Source organism: Spizellomyces punctatus, assembly GCF_000182565.1.
Source record: "Spizellomyces punctatus DAOM BR117 chromosome Unknown supercont1.11, whole genome shotgun sequence".
Classification (NCBI taxonomy): Eukaryota; Fungi; Chytridiomycota; class Chytridiomycetes; order Spizellomycetales; family Spizellomycetaceae; genus Spizellomyces; species Spizellomyces punctatus.
The window spans coordinates 302,705-318,352 of NW_015971547.1; the positions used below are offsets into that span (position 1 = coordinate 302,705).

A 15,648-nucleotide genomic window follows, 5' to 3' on the forward strand; every position below is an offset into this window, starting at 1 on the left:
TTTAGAGTCACTCTTTTGGCAGTAAGCTACCCAGCTATTTACAATTCCCATCAAGACGTCTGGAGTTGGTCTCGCTTAGCCACAGGTAGGTTGCGAATCCAATGGTCAAGTGGGTATGCCCTTTGGAGTTGGAAGCTCTTAAAGGGTAGCGGGTCGCACAGGACACAATTGCAGTCCTTGTACATGCGCTGGCATCACCTACTCTTATGGCTGTACAAAGCAGTCGGTGTTTTCAGCATTACTATTACTTCTTTTGGCTTCTTGAAATGGGTGTGGATCAGAACCTTCTTATTGACTGACTGTGTCCTGTTTGTCCTTTCATATCTGTGCAATATAGACTCTTACAGGAAACATAAAGATTGCCATTTGCTTTCTGGACGCCAAGTAAAACTAAAAAAAAGCGTCCTGGGAGATTGTCAAATTTGGGGTTGTGCGCGACCGTGAAAGGGGCGAAAGGGCTAAAGTTCCCGCACAACTGCATGGCCCGGAACGCTTACTCTCGCCATAGTTAAATGGACTCGACTGATAAACTCAATCTGAAAGTTGAGCAAGATCCAGTAGCTACTGTGTCTGGAAATCGTCGTAGTGCACGTATACAAACGAGTAGCAACAGCTCCGTGACATATCCCCCTCAAAGTACCCAGCAAAGATCACCTAGAAAGAGAAAATCTAGTGAGCCGAACATCGGCAGTCTGTCAGGGTCGCTCGAATCCACTGTGGATTGGACGAGGGAGAACAATCCCGCTTCGGGACCGTCTTCCAGGAGGTGAGCTGAGTGCATGTGTATGGCAGGTGGTGGTGCAGGATGAGGATACAGCAAACCTATCGCGAAGGATACTGTAACCTCTACATCATTTCACAGCCTTCTAACATTTTTTCATTTTTGTTAGGTCGAGCCGCTTATCCTCGAGAACGAGCTCGGTTTCACGGGAAACCAAATCTCTGTCTGCTGCGTCCTCGCGGAAAGGCAAGGGCAAAGCCGCAGGCAACACCTCCAAGATAGGGACATCACAGTCATCAACATCAAAGAGGTGCTTTGCTTATTTTAGAATAATGCTGGTTGTGCATCTTGTTCACATCTAACTTTATTGGCAATGATTTAGAGTCAAAAACGTTCCTCAAGCCAGTGTACAGCCGCCAGACGCTACAAAAAAGTCAAGCAAGAAACGCAGGAGACCATCTATTTCGTCTGACGAGAAGGAATCCGAAGACAATCCTACTCCACAGGAGCACGTTACCAAAAGGCGGCGTCACGCAGCGGTGAGAGCATCGGAAACAATCACATCTATCAGCAGCAGCGGAAAGAAAGGCTCGAGCACACTAGAAAAAGTCGATATGGGAAAGGACAAGAGTAAAAGCAAAGGAAAGCTCAAGGAGGGGGATGATCTGCAGGTGGGACAACACGAGGTCCAGGCTCCTCAATCAGAAAGGAAGAAAAGTAACACCACAAAGGAGAAGAGTAAGGGACGCAGAGGAAAAAAGAACGATGAATCTGCTGCCGAAGCGTCATCTGGCTCAAAGGGCAGTCGAGGAAGTGAGCACGACTTGGCTGAGGACACGGCACCAACCGTTAAGGCGAGCCGCAAGAAACGCGGACGCACCCAGAAATCTACGTCCCCTGATTTATCCAGTTCTGCAAGTCATACAGAAGAGCCGGGGCGGTCGGATGATCATTACCATGAATCGGATGATCCGTCTTACGACGACGATGATGATATGGATGCCGACTTTGGTAGAGACGACGTGAGCGGACCTACGGTTCATCGGTCTAACCTGAGTACTCTCTTTGGCTTTGGAGGCGGCATTAGTATCGGTGGTTCTGGCGCAATGGGAGGCAGTTCCCGATTTTCAAGCATGCTACGACAGCTGAAGCAGAAAAACGATCCGACGATGCAAATGGTTGCTTTGCAAGAGCTCTCGGAAGTTCTTAGTATGGCTACTGGTAAGGGTCAATAGAGTGGCGATGTCACGTCTCATGCTCATATCTTCGTTACTGTATTTCAGAGGACATGTTTATCGGCAATGGCAGTCATAACTTGGCTGGATTCAATACTAATGAGTTTGTCAAAGCACTTGTTGATATCTTGAAAGGCCCCGCCGATATGGGAGGGGCGTTTGGAGCAGATTTCCCTCTCGAAGTGCTTGATGAGTTGGGCATGAGTGCTAGTGAACTCGGCTTCGGGGGTGGCATGGGGCCAAATCCAGAGCTAATGCTGCTGGCCTGCCGGTGTTTGTCCAACCTTATTGAAGCACATCCGTCCAGCACCATGCATGTGCTGCAGCATGGCGCTGTCCAAGTTTTGGTTGGCAAGTTGATGGAGGTGGAGTATATCGATCTTGCCGAACAAGTACTGTCGGTCCTCGGCAAGATTAGTCAAGAGTATCCTTCGGCTGTTGTTCGCGCCAATGGCCTTTTGGCGGTTCTTCAGTATATCGACTTTTTCAGTTTGCATGTTCAGCGTACTGCGCTTACCATCGCCGCCAATGCCTGCCGGGGACTCAACAGCGTCAGCATGGGAGGAGGAATAACATCACGAATCATGGGAGGTGACTCCTCCGCGAGTTCAGGTACTGCACAAGTATTTGATTTTTCTGACAATGCTACCACCTATGTTAATGCTTGAATGACCCGTCAGCGAATTCTGACACCGGACCTCAAACTGTGGAACAAGTATTCGGCATGGTTAAGGAAGTGATGCCCATTTTGGAGCGCCTACTTGTTTATTCCGATCAAAAGTTAGTGGAGCAAGCTGTACGATGCCTTGGTCGAATTGTTGACTGGTGTTGGAAGTATGAGGATAAGCTTGAAAACCTCGTGACGCCAAGTCTGTTGAAAACAGTCATCGGTCTCATCAATCCCACTGGTACCGCCTCGTCAGGGCCGGTAGCTTCCAACCCTCACATGTTTACGCAGCTTGTAAAATTGGTTGCAAATGTTTCCAAGGGTTCTGCTCGTCTTGGCACTGCGCTGATTGAGGAATACGGCATTGTCGAGGTGATTAAAAATTACCTCACTGGTGGATTCGTTGGCAGTTCGTCTGAGCAGGATGCCGACACCGACATGGAGACAGTAGCGACAGCAGTGACCAATGTGGTAGTTAACCGCCCGGTCGAGCAAGTATTAGAGGTGCTCAATTTGGCATTGGCGGTTGTGCCATCTCTCCCTCGTGACGGAATGTGGAACACGACGATTATAAAAGATGAGACCTTGGTGGAAGGTCAGCCCAATTCTGATAGCCCAACGAAAAGAATTGGCTCCATTTTCTCCCGGGGCCGCAGTCGTAGCCCAGAAAAAAATTCCACCTCGCGGGATCCTATGGACATTGATCAACGGGAAAGCGGATCCGTAAAGGATGTTTCCTCACCCGCTGCACGAACTTCCTCTGATTCCGCAGAGAGCGCTATGACGGAATCTCCAACGCAAAATAAGAAACCTGCTCTTGATGAGCGAGATGCGAGACGTCTCGAGTTGCTAAGGCGGCAACCCGAAGCAATGCAAAAGTACGCCAGCCAGTTGCTTCCAATCATGATTGAAGTTTTTGGTGCAACGGTGAATGCCAACTTGCGACGCAAGGTTGTGGAATGTGTTGCCAAAGGTATTTGGTACCTTGACCAACCAGAATTCCTGGCACACGCTTTGGCGAAAAATCAAGTGTTTGGAAAGTTTGTATCGGAGCTTCTGAGTCTCAGAGAGATTGCATTTCGAAAATCTGTACCGGACAAGGAGCGCAAGGAGGCTTTGGTGCTAGTGGCTGGAGGTGTACAGATTGCGCTTGTTGTTATGAATAGGTGTGGGGAAAAGTTCAAAGCTTGGTTTGCCCGCGAGGGGACTATGGAGGAGCTGGTTAAAATTGTTGCAATGAATGACTTGGAGAAGGAGAAGGAAGTGGAGAAGAAAGATGAAAGCCCGGTACAAAGCCCTGTGCGTACGGAGACGCCTTCAACGCACTTGCCAACTCCAATGGGACGACGCTTGAGTGACCTGGTCAAGGATTTAAAGAGATTGAGAGACCAAGTTGCGGGACATATTGGTACGTCGTCGACTGGCACAGCGTCCAGCGAAGCGAGTTCATCAGCGGTTGGTCCCGCTGCAGATAAGCATTCTGAGGTGGAGGAACTGCTGGAAACGGTAGAAGCGCTAGCAAAGGGCAGCGGCGAGGGCACTGGAATGGACGAGCGCGGCGACACAACTCAGAAAAGCCACTCTTCATCCTCGTTAAGGATTGATACCGGGCGAAAGGATAGTACCTCAACCGCAGGCGGGGATGCTGAGGCAGCATCGGAGATGTCAGAATCGGGGGCGTCAGTGGCGTCGCCGACATCACCTGGATCCTCTCTTCTCCATGGAATGCGAAGTATGTTGGAGCGTTTGGGACGTGGATCGCATTCTACGACTTCTGCAAGCAGACGGCAGATTTCAACTGCAGGAAGCGTTATCGGATTGAACGGAGAGAGAGTTGCAGAAACAGAAATGCGGTCCTGGATTGTTGCCGAATGCAAGAGTATCCTCGAAGTCTGTCCTGCCACTCCCATGTCTTCTGAGAAGGCTGGACTAGTACTTGAGGACTTAAGACGTTTGGGAGCCATCCTTCGAGGTCACGCTACAGTGGATGGAGACGATCCCCTTATGCTCAGTGTGCTGCACGCAATTGCCGAGCATTTCGCTGGCAGAAAGGACACAGACACAGAGGTTGGGGTCACAGGATATGAGATGCTGGAAAGCGGTGTGATGGATGCTATGGCAGACTTTTTGACCAAACCAGGCATTCCAGATGTGGCTGCGCCAGACCCGGATGCTGAAAAACCGAGATACACGCTACCCTTGACCGCTCGTTTGAAAGCATTTTTGCATGTTTTCATGAATGGTCCGACTCCTGACCCACAGAACCGCCCGTTCTTTGTCCAGGGGGCTTTTAAGCGGCTCGTACAGAGACTACAAGAGTCGCTTTCCCGTGTGGAACGGTTTGAGGTTGCTGCTGCAGTACCCTCTTCTACGGGTTTCTCGTATGAGCCGATATTTGGATCCATGTTTGGGGCTTCTGGGGGGCACCTTAGGGAAGCATCAAACCCCAGCATGCAGCTCACCCGACAACTAAAAGTGAAACTTATGGCCGCGGAGCCAGATACGGTCCCAAGACAATATCAGGCGCTTTTGATTAGCGTCCACGCTGTTGCTACATACAAAGCCCTTGAAGATTACTTGAAAGGCCGGGTTGCGATGGCTCCACAGCCGACAGCTACGCGAGGTGCTACTGAGGCGACAAAGGATGGTCAAGAAGTAGGGGCGGAAGTGTCAGAGAACACGCCAGAAACTCCCTCCCGGACGGTGGATGAACAAGGCGATATAGAGATGGGAGACGCTGCGATTACGAGCGCGGACGCTCAAGTAAGTGCTGGGGACGATGAGGCTGATATCGAGGATGAGGACATGGAGGATGAATTTGACGATGATGATGATGATGACTTGGACGACGATGTAAGTTATCCTGGTAGTGGTGTCTATGCGATGCTGCTCATGTACAATGATTGCGGACTTGTTGGCTCATCTGGATACTGCACACACGCAGATGTTGAATGTCAGCGATCTCTTACTTCATTCAGAAGAAGCGAGACGCCGGCGACGTCGTGGCGAGAGCTTCACAAGTCAGGCTAGCGCCGTATCGGACGGCCATAGTGAAGATACAGCGAACCAACCTGATCTGAGCGGTCGGCGTGATAGCGTAGTAGATGTCCGGGCCGATATGCCCTCGCAGACAAACACGACAGCTCCGACTCCAGCCTCCCCGAATATCCCCTCGAGCACCTCGAGCACGCCTGCATCTGCGCCTACCTCCTCCTTGTCCTCGACACCGTCTGCTGCCTCTACGACTGGAACTTCAACCGCAACTGCCGGCAGATCGTACGCTTCTGCCGCTGCATCTTCGACGAATTTTACGATTGAATTTTCAGTAGGAAATATAGTCGTTCCTCGTGATACTACAATTTTTGGATCTGTGTACAAATTGGAGCAGCAAAAACTTGGGACTACTGGTGCACCGCCCAATGTCTGGGGTCAAGTTTATACGGTAAAGTACCGAAAAGTCTATCCAGAAGCCAAAGAGGAGGGCGTGAAGGAGGAGGTACAAACGACTAGAAATGGGTCTGCAGATAGGCAGATGGCAGTCAAGCTACCTTTTCCTACTATGATGCCTGAAGGTATCTCGTTGGATACATCTCCCGGCAAAATCCTCTACCTTCTACGACTTTTGTATGGGCTAAATTCTCGATGGGCTGAGGTGTATGCTAACGAGGACGCCGAGCTCGATGGAGTACACGAAGGTGGGACATCGGCGTTACCCTTGCAGGAGGGCTCGCAACCTATGACACGAGTTGCCGTGACATCAAGAACCGATGCGCCTGTCAGCATCGACATGCTTCCTCCTGCGGCTTTTGCCAACACAAAGTTGACTGCTAAGCTCAATCGGCAACTTGATGAGCCCTTAATTGTTGCCTCCCATGTTCTTCCATCATGGTGTTCATCGCTGGCCAAAGACTTTTCCTTCTTGGTTCCGTTTGAAACGCGCCTAGTGTATCTTCAAAGTACGTCTTTTGGATACTCTCGTAGCATGGGTCGCTGGCAGCAACAACAACAACAGGGCAATGGTGGGAGCGGGTCTGGTACTGGTCGCGGCAGTGCCGATGGAGCGTCACATCTTGGACGAATTCAGCGCCAAAAGGTCCGAATCGCCCGACAGCGGATCTTGGACAGCATGATTAAAGTTATGGAATTGTATGGATCTACTCAAGCTTTGTTGGAGGTGGAATTCTTTGATGAAGTTGGAACCGGGCTAGGTCCAACCCTTGAATTTTATGCCAATGTCTGTCGGGATTTGAGAAAGAAGGATGGTATTGCTTTTGGATCTGGCGAAAAGATCAAGATTTGGAGGGACGATGATTCGCTAGATTCACAGGCGGTCAAGGATGATAATCGCAGCACAAAAGCTGGTCTTGTGCCCGATGATTACCTAAACCCCGCTCTCGGATTCTTCCCGGCTCCACTCACACCAGCAGAGGTGGATACGGAGAAGGGAAGAAAAATTTTGATGCTGTACAAGGCTTTGGGAACCTTTGTGGCAAAGGCTCTGTTGGATTCGAGGATCGTGGATATACCTTTCAGTGCAATGTTTTTGGAGATGGTTGTGGGTGAAGAAGAAGAGGAGGAGAGTGCTGCTGAGGCCGCCCTAGGGACTGCGGGGCGTAAGGGTGCCGAGTTCCATCTGTTAAGAGTAGGTTTAATATGTGTGCGCGGTTCATCTGGCTTTGCGTGTCTCGTTCTAACAATGCCATTGCAGCATGTGGACCCATCTTTGTACAAGTCACTTTTGGATTTGAAAAAGTACGTCCACATCAAACGGAGCCTCGAGGCTGATCCGACCCTTAGTCCAGCAGAACGCGCTGCTCGTATCTCCAATATTACGGTGAAGGGTGCCCGTTTGGAGGATCTTTTCCTTGACTTTACTTTACCAGGCTACCCTTCCGCGGAACTGATTCCTAACGGGAAAGATATAGCGCTGACATTGGACAACCTGGAACACTACATTGACCGTGTGGTAGAGATGACTGTGGGCGAGGGCGTTCAGAGACAGGTCGAAGCGTTTAGAAGAGGATTTGACCGTGTTTTTCCAGCTGCGGATTTGAGGAGCTTCACAGTGCAAGAGTTGGCGGTCTTGGTTGGAGGAGCAGAAGAGGAGGATTGGGCGTATGATGGTGAGTTTGAGCCCCTCTTGCTGGAATTTTTCCTTGTATCCCGAATAATAACAATTTTTCGTGCTTGCAGTCCTTATAGACTCTATCAAAGCCGACCACGGATACAATTCGGACTCGCGCACTATCAAACACCTCGCTACCTTTATGTCTACCCTCAACCCTATTCAACGCCGCGAATTCCTCCAGTTTGTCACTGGCAGTCCAAAGCTCCCCCTTGGCGGATTCAAGGCTCTCAACCCGTCCCTCACCGTCGTTCGCAAAAATGTGGAAGCGGGCAAGAAACCTGATGATTACCTCCCCAGTGTTATGACCTGCGTCAATTACCTCAAAGTACCCGATTACAGTGAATTGGAGGTGATGAAGATGAGGTTTGAGGTTGCTGTGCGTGAAGGTCAAGGTTGCTTCCATTTGTCATGATTTATTCTTTCCTGCAATTTTTGTTTTTATAATTTTTGCTTTGAGCTACCTTTCAAATCGTTGGGCTTTTTTTAAACTTGCTGGAGGGGAAGTGGTGGTAGTATTTGTAACATTTTTTTTTTTTGTGCTTGGCGTTGGGAAAGTTGTTGTGCACGCATGGGTTGGTATTGAATATAATTGGATTAACAACTTTTCGAGTGATGGGGTCAAATACTTGTTTACAAGGTTAAAAATATACCTGCCATGTGCTTGCCTGACGCCCGCTGTGGGTGTCGAACCCACGACCTTAAGGTTAAAAGCCTCACGCTCTACCACTGAGCTAAGCGGGCCCACAAACTCTCGAACAGAGGTGCTTTCAGTATTACATTGCTTACCCGCGTCTGGAAACCGTCACCAATGGCCGGGAGGACATGGAAATTGGCAAGTTTATAAACTTTCGAGAAATAAAAAATATTTGGTAAATGTAGATTTGGGTGTTTATTGTAAGATAGATTGACTAAAACGGCCGCCAAGTAAAGTTATTCTCTGAAATTGACAACTCTCGAAAAATCATGGATTTTTGGGACGAGGATATTGTACATCCGCCAAGGGTTGTATTCTGAAAGTTACAAACACAATGTCGAAAAAGCAAAAAATCATGCACTTTTGAATACTTATTGATTTTTGGTCCAAAACAATAAAAACAGCAAACTCTATCTATATCAAGGGCCCATACTTGCGGCAAAAGAGTGTTCATTCAAAAAAGTCGAAACCTCGCTTACGTTATCCGATCAATCTTGTTCGGATGGGGGTCATGTCGAAGGAATGATGAAATGTTTATCTTTGGGTAGGATCTGAGGGTATATGTTTGGATTGCCAAGATTTTTTTTTTTCCATGTCCAGTATTGAATAGACAAGTATTCCCAAATTCCCCAATGCTTTTCTCATATTGGACGTTTTTTATTGTCTCCCATTCCGGAGGATTTTCGTAAACAAAATGGTAGGCATGGTTTTTGTGGCGAGATATGGACGCCCTTTTCGTCAAAGACACTTGGCTTTGTTCCATCTGTTTTGGTTCATGTTTATATTGTTTTGGGAGAGCCACTTGTAGCAATATCGATCGGGCCTTTTAGATATAAAAAAGCAATTTGGGGAAGACTGTTCTCCCATTTGTTCCTTTCGTATTACTTTTGTTTATCCGACTCTTTTAGCGTGAGATATATACCCTCTTCGCAGGCATCATTGAGATTAATACCACAAAAATGCGTCTTTCTGCATCTCTCATCCCACTGGCAATGCTTGTGGTCAGCGGCTTGCCCTCGGTTGTCGGAGATGTCTGGTTGACCTTTTCGCATTATACTCAGTCGGATTGTAGTGGTAGCCCCGTTGGCTTCTTTTACGCCGACTGGACCCAGTATGCTCAACTGATGGCAGGGCTAAACTCTACGTGGTCATCATCCGCTGCAGCCGTCGCCAATGTCCAAACATGTCAGCAACTCATTGCAGCTCAAAAAGAGTTTCCTTCAAGTTTTTATGGACAGTTGAATTCGAGGACTTCTATCTCGCTTACGGCTGGGGATATTTTGGCGTTGAATTTGGCTATAAAGATTTTTGCGGATGTGAGCGTTGATTTGATTCATGTTCAGGATAAGTTGGATGCTATTCAGGCTGGGACTTGTTACCCTAATCTGCGTGAGTATCTCTTCTCTTGCAAAAAGTAGTCTTCAACCTGTTACTTATGCTGTTTTTTTTTTTGCTTTTTTTGGATAGAAACACGCTGGGGCAACAATACCTATGGCTATTTGAAACCGGGTTGCGTTGTCAGCACCACGGCTCCGGCTCTCCCCGGCACTTCCTCACAAACCTACAGCATTCGGGCCTCGACCTACACACCCGTGGACCAAAACAGTACATGCGGTTATAAGCGAGCATTGGGGATTATGGGCGTCCTGGCTGACGACATCTGCCGAACTGAAACCGGAATCATATACCAAGTTGGTCAATCTAATGTTGGACGGGCTTGTGTTCGTGCGACATGTTCCGGCGATTTTCCCAAACTCTATGCAAATGCGTCTGCGCTAACTTGGAGCCAGGGGGGATTTGGAGGAATCCAACATGGCAGTGCGAATATTTCTCTTAATGTTGATGCGTATGCAAATGCTTGCGAGCTTTCTGGGACTCCGTACTCGCATTTTACGACCTGTAAAGTTGGCGGTTACACTGCGTCATCAGAGTCGACGACCGATACCAAAAAACCTGGGAATGGCAAATCTTTTGTGGATAATATAACGTATCAAACTCACGGTGAGATATTCAAATCTCGTGGCTAGTTTAATGCTTGATCGAGATGGCTAATTGCCTCACTGTTTGCTCCGTGTAGGATTCACAAGCGCGAACCAGGGCACCAGGGTTACCATCCCAGGAAACGCTGGCATCAAGCTTCGGCCCAGCGGCACTGGTAATGCTAGCGTTACAGTCAATGTAACCAGTTCTCCGGATCCGATAACGTAAGTTCGAGCTTGTAATGTGCTTACCAAGGACGTTATACCACATAAATCCCGCTGTTGCTGACTTTTTTGAGCAGTGCTCTCACGATTCCACCGACGGGTATAAATACCTACTGGAGATTCGAGGCTACAGCTAATGCCACGTTTTCGGCGGATCTCTCCTGGACGTACACGGACGCAGGTGCGCTCATTTCTAGTCTCTCTTCAAAACTTCAGAATTAAACACTTTTTTTTATTGTGCACCTAGACCTTGCTTTATTTAACTATACCGCCACGAGCCTCAAATGGGCCTTTTACAACCAAGTAACAGGAACGTGGGATACTCAATCGGGTACCACGGTCGACACATCCGCCAAAACAGTTGGATACACTACTACACACTTTTCAGAGTGGACTATTGTGGCGTCAGCGACGAGTGGAGCATTGTCTAGTGCTCCTTCATTGGTTATGGTGCTTGTTGCTGTGTTGGTTGGTGTGCTGTCCGTGTAGTTGGTACCTTGTTTGACTGTTGTGGGTTTCTGGGGAAAGAGTATCGTGCAGTATTTGTTCCGTCGTTAATACTGTGTGCAAAGTGTTCCATTTGAAAGTTCGGTTCTACATGAATTTTTAAAGTTCCGGTGCTTGGGCCTCAGATTGTCTACCCCCACAGCCAAAAAGGATACGACTGCTTTAGACTAGAAGACAGAACCCAAGTAAGCTTTTGGGCAAATGAGCGTCCTCCAGCAGCTGAAACAAACTGTATATTTCATGCTTCTTTTTCAGAATCATATCTCTTAACTTCCTTCATTTCACTCACGGGAGAATAACGGAACCATACCATCCATACCATTTCAACGGCACAGAATTTGTCACGTGCTCAATTCACATTGGCTGTTGAACTATTTAGTGTGCAGGTGGTAGAAAATGTCACTAGGGACAAATTCTCCCTCCAACCTACTACAGCCGGTTCTAATTTACAATTAGCCAGCCTGTCCAACCCTTCATAACCTATCCTGCAAACGAGTCCCACCCCTATCCTAACTCGCTACAGGTTCCAGCCTGGGTTGAACTGGGGTACGTGAAAAGCTAACTACTACTAGGCCCAATTACACATGCGATACATTACGGTTGTTTCTAACCGGGTAACTAAGCCCACCACCACGAGAGAAATCCTACTAGGCCTTTGATTCCGAAATTCTTGAGTCGGAGGATGTTCAGATACTAGTAAAATCAGAATAATTAGACTGGGAATACACCTGGGAAAATACAAAAACAATGTATACCTGTGATCGTTGCAGCATAGTAGTAGCAGTGTTTGCAAGGGGTTATGTTGTTATTGTCAGGAGGGCGGGTCCTCGACATCACCACATCGGCGTTCTCATGATTGACTTGAGAGTTGCTTGAACGTTGCGCAGATGCTTGCGAGTCGAGGATGGGTAGAGAGGAAAGAGGGAAAAGGCCCCCCTTTTATAGACCTTTGACATGCACCTCACCGCAGTTTAAAAAAAAAAAAAAACATTACATGCATGCCACACCAATCTGAGCAATAGAGGGGATTCTGATTATGCGATATGATTATGCGATACGATAGGATCCTAGTGCCATTTTCAATCACCTCCAGACTAAGATTTCAAGATGCTGCGAGAGAAAATACATTCCTGCGCTGAACATAATGCTTTGTGGTTTGACCCAACCCTTCAAAAACGCAGCAAACAGCACATAATTCACATGAACTGCATCATCCCGCTCTAATACATAGTGTGGAGGTGATTGAAAATGGCACTAGGACGCATTATTATCCGGATAATCCGGTTAGTCATATCGCATAATCAGAACCCCCTCTATCGCTCAGATTGGTGTGGCATGCATGTAATGTTTTTTTTTTTTAAACTGCGGTGAGGCGCATGCCGAAGGTCTATAAAAGGGGGGCCTTTTCCCTCTTTCCTCTTTCCTCTTTACCCATCCTCGACTCGAAAGCATCTGCGCAACCCTCATCGCGACTCTCAAGTCCAACCATGAGAATGCAGATGGTGGTGCCGAGGACCTCGCCCACCCGATTACAACCAACTGGAACCAGCGCAGCCTCGGAACCAACAAAGCTGTTATTATGCTGCCACATATGTTGAGCTTGGTTGGTATGTACTGATGGCATCTCTTGTCATTCTGTCATTCATCTCGCTGACATGCATTTTTTTGTAGTCTCTAAGCCTCGTCACTGAACATCCTCTGGCTTGTGACGCTGCCCAGTCGATTCGCTCCTGGATGCAAGAGTCTGGCTTCAATGCCATCAAGAGTTCCAGATCAAGGCCTAGTAGGGACCGCGTGTGGGGGTGGGCAATTATCCGGTTAGAACCAACCGTTACGTGTTTCGTGTATAATTGCCTAGTAGTAGCTTAGCTTTTCCGAACCAGTTGTCGCTGGTTTATTCCCTGGTGTAGTAGCTAGTGCCAGTTTCTGTCACCTCTACACTATATACCTCGTACAGCCATTATGAAGGACCCGCGCCTGTTCATTTAAAAATATCATCATAACGACCACAATTCGGGTTGTGTGTGTTTGTAGAGTGTGTTGATTCCCTACCCAATATGGGAAAGCGAGAAGATTAACAAAGAGGTATAAATCGGGGAGTTCCCATCCTGTGAACATAGATAGCATTTGACAAACGGGTTTATAGAACTGAAAACCGAACCCCTGCTACAAACAAAGGAAAAAAGCAAATATCGGCAAACTTTGTCCGCACTTTTGAGCGTCACTTGAGCCAAACAGCTACCTATTACATTACTGACTCGGACGATCCAAAACAAATGCAGAATAGTCTGGTTTTTCGTTACAAAGGACGAAAAATACAAACTGCAAGTAGCGGAGCGCCCGCTGTGGGTGTCGAACCCACGACCTTAAGGTTAAAAGCCTCACGCTCTACCACTGAGCTAAGCGGGCCTGGCATTTTGCTCCTGGTACTTGAATTCTCCATCTATAATATCTTACAGAGCATCTGTGGCGCATGCGCACGCGTACTGCTGGGTTTGCCCCCCTCTTGACATCATCAGCAAGGATTTGCCCTGGCACGCTCTGCCCAGCCTCTCCTGTCATCCAATCGTTCAGCCCTTCCATCACCTTAAACTCACAGGATTCGCTTTCCTTTTACCCTTTATTTTTTTTCAGAAGGCAAACGATCGTCTGTCGACCGGTTTCTACTCATACGATTCTACATCAATTCTCACACCCGTCATTGTTAACCACAAGTGTCTCCCCAAGTAATATCTGCTATATTGCCCCGAACTGCTCTCAACTCGACAGTCCTTGAAGATTCTACAATGTGGTTGCTGTCAAAGATATGGCACAAAAGAAAGCAAAAGCCTACAAAGACTTCCAAGAAAAAACCTACCAATGCGAAAACCGGCGTGCGTCCTACCCCCGTCTTTGGACCTCCCAATCAGACGTCCAACACCAACAAGGCACCTGCGATTTCGGATTCAGTGTTGGAACAGGATCCAGAAGAGAGGGTACTAGATCAAGCACCGACACTCCCACCTTTGATCAAAGTATCTGATGTTGATGAGGGGATTGACATCCCGGCTGTGGACCATCTAGCAGTGACCACTGCCGATGACCTGGTACCAAGCAAAGCTTCTCGAAAGAGCTGGGAATCCGATGAGACGCATAGAATTGAGTCTGATGAGGTCACCATAAAACAATTCGACAACCATGACAAGAGTGAGGACATCAAAGATGGGAAGGAATGTGCGCACGAACTGCCGAGGTGTCCAGCTATTGATATCTCGCCACCCCGAAGTGCCGGCTCAGACGAACTTTCCGGAAACACGGTCAATAATGATTCTCTCTTACTTTCGGAACCACTCTCAGGATATTCATGCGATGAGTCTTCCGATGAAGGAGAGGACGACATCTCAGTTACTGCTTCACTACTCGATGAATATACAACCGCTGATCGGGATCGACGCCCTTCAATGTGCTCTGCTTATGAACCGAGGCGGCAAGGCCCTTGGATTCGTCCGAAACACAGCAGTCCAGAAATGTCATACTGGCGCTCAAGTCATTTGTGCCGGACAAGTTTGGACGCGTTGAGACACCCGTCGAATGACCCAATTTCGCATAGACCATCTCCCCTTGCGATACCGTTGAACGCCAGCCCAGTCGCGATAGATAATCAGTTCTGGTCCGCTCCGATCGATGCGCAATCGCTCCGTGCATATAGCGTGTGTGAAAATGTAAACACACGAGGACGTGCATGCAGCATTGACGAATTTCGATCCTTGAATAATTTCGATATGGACCCTACTCATCGATCTCCTATGCCTGGTGAACTACTATTATCCTCAGACGCCATTACCTCTCCCGAAGACCTGGCCATGTCAGCTCGCAAAATCCTGGATGAAATACTCGTGATTGCAGCAAGCGTCATGGAAAATGCTATACAACATCAAGAAGCGCAGGACCGTCAAAATGTTCACAGATATTCCCATGTTACCCCGTCACGGCAACGCTCTCTTCACATTCCGCGCACCACCCAATATTTTCACTCACTGGCGTGTTACCGCCTCCTACGATCCTCTCTTTCCAAGATTGAGGCACAAAGGCAAGAGATGGGTGGGGCGAATGCGTACAGGATGGCTAGAGCTCTGGGCCCATTTGAGGATATGTATGAAGAGATAGTTAAGGGAGATATTCGATTTGATAAGCTGGTCAATCACTTGTGCGCAGGAGAAGGTGGTAATCCTCCCATTGGGAGACCTTAAGGCAGGGCGTGGCGTTATCATAGGTGATTCGTAGGTTTTTGTTTTGATCGGGTCTGTTGAGACCAACTATCGTATAGCTTTTCTCGGTGTAATTACATTTAGTCTCCTTTTTCGACCATGCATGCAGATCAGTCTAGTGTTCTTGCACAATCTATATAGATCTGTATGCCTGTAATTAATGAATATATATCTCAGATGACCTCGAAATGTGCCGTCCGGAATAAGCGCAGAGATTTTGGGAATTTTGTCCAAGTATTGTACAT

General features: G+C 47.9%; 3 protein-coding genes and 2 non-coding genes across 5 annotated transcripts; 3 read left to right on the plus strand and 2 right to left on the minus strand.

The window, feature by feature from the left end:
• The first annotated feature begins 30 nt into the window (after positions 1-30).
• On the plus strand, positions 31-8,368 carry SPPG_06169 (uncharacterized protein). Its single transcript, XM_016754372.1, has 9 exons — positions 31-85; positions 338-766; positions 891-1,031; positions 1,104-1,942; positions 2,005-2,568; positions 2,637-5,476; positions 5,568-7,265; positions 7,332-7,746; positions 7,817-8,368. Exons 2-9 carry the CDS (start codon positions 513-515, stop codon positions 8,161-8,163), a joined length of 7,098 nt encoding a protein of 2,365 aa, XP_016606508.1. The 5' UTR covers positions 31-85; positions 338-512; the 3' UTR covers positions 8,164-8,368.
• Positions 8,369-8,420: 52 nt separating this feature from the next.
• Positions 8,421-8,492, minus strand: SPPG_10137. The gene has a single exon. It is a non-coding gene; the product is annotated as a tRNA-Lys (tRNA).
• A 778-nt stretch (positions 8,493-9,270) lies between these two features.
• Positions 9,271-11,223, plus strand: SPPG_06170 (uncharacterized protein). The gene is made up of 5 exons (XM_016754373.1): positions 9,271-9,834; positions 9,913-10,446; positions 10,523-10,649; positions 10,727-10,830; positions 10,897-11,223. Exons 1-5 carry the CDS (start codon positions 9,405-9,407, stop codon positions 11,136-11,138), a joined length of 1,437 nt encoding a protein of 478 aa, XP_016606509.1. The 5' UTR covers positions 9,271-9,404; the 3' UTR covers positions 11,139-11,223.
• Positions 11,224-13,493: 2,270 nt separating this feature from the next.
• Positions 13,494-13,565, minus strand: SPPG_10138. The gene has a single exon. It is a non-coding gene; the product is annotated as a tRNA-Lys (tRNA).
• A 125-nt stretch (positions 13,566-13,690) lies between these two features.
• SPPG_06171 (uncharacterized protein) lies at positions 13,691-15,591 on the plus strand. The gene has a single exon (XM_016754374.1). The coding sequence runs from the start codon at positions 13,943-13,945 to the stop codon at positions 15,383-15,385; it is 1,443 nt and encodes a 480-aa protein (XP_016606510.1). The 5' UTR covers positions 13,691-13,942; the 3' UTR covers positions 15,386-15,591.
• The last annotated feature ends 57 nt before the right edge of the window (positions 15,592-15,648 follow it).

What these genes read in the sequence shown, in the direction of transcription:
- SPPG_06169 (XM_016754372.1), top strand. Translation starts at nt 513, where the DNA reads ATGGACTCGACTGATAAACTCAATCTGAAAGTTGAGCAAGATCCAGTA. An exon ending in TGACTCCTCCGCGAGTTCAG is followed by an intron (nt 2,569 to 2,636) that starts GTACTGCACAAG and finishes ATGACCCGTCAG; the next exon opens with CGAATTCTGACACCGGACCT. An exon ending in CCGAGTTCCATCTGTTAAGA is followed by an intron (nt 7,266 to 7,331) that starts GTAGGTTTAATA and finishes ATGCCATTGCAG; the next exon opens with CATGTGGACCCATCTTTGTA.
- SPPG_06170 (XM_016754373.1), top strand. Translation starts at nt 9,405, where the DNA reads ATGCGTCTTTCTGCATCTCTCATCCCACTGGCAATGCTTGTGGTCAGC. An exon ending in GACTTGTTACCCTAATCTGC is followed by an intron (nt 9,835 to 9,912) that starts GTGAGTATCTCT and finishes TTTTTTGGATAG; the next exon opens with AAACACGCTGGGGCAACAAT. An exon ending in AGTTCTCCGGATCCGATAAC is followed by an intron (nt 10,650 to 10,726) that starts GTAAGTTCGAGC and finishes TTTTTTGAGCAG; the next exon opens with TGCTCTCACGATTCCACCGA.
- SPPG_06171 (XM_016754374.1), top strand. Translation starts at nt 13,943, where the DNA reads ATGTGGTTGCTGTCAAAGATATGGCACAAAAGAAAGCAAAAGCCTACA.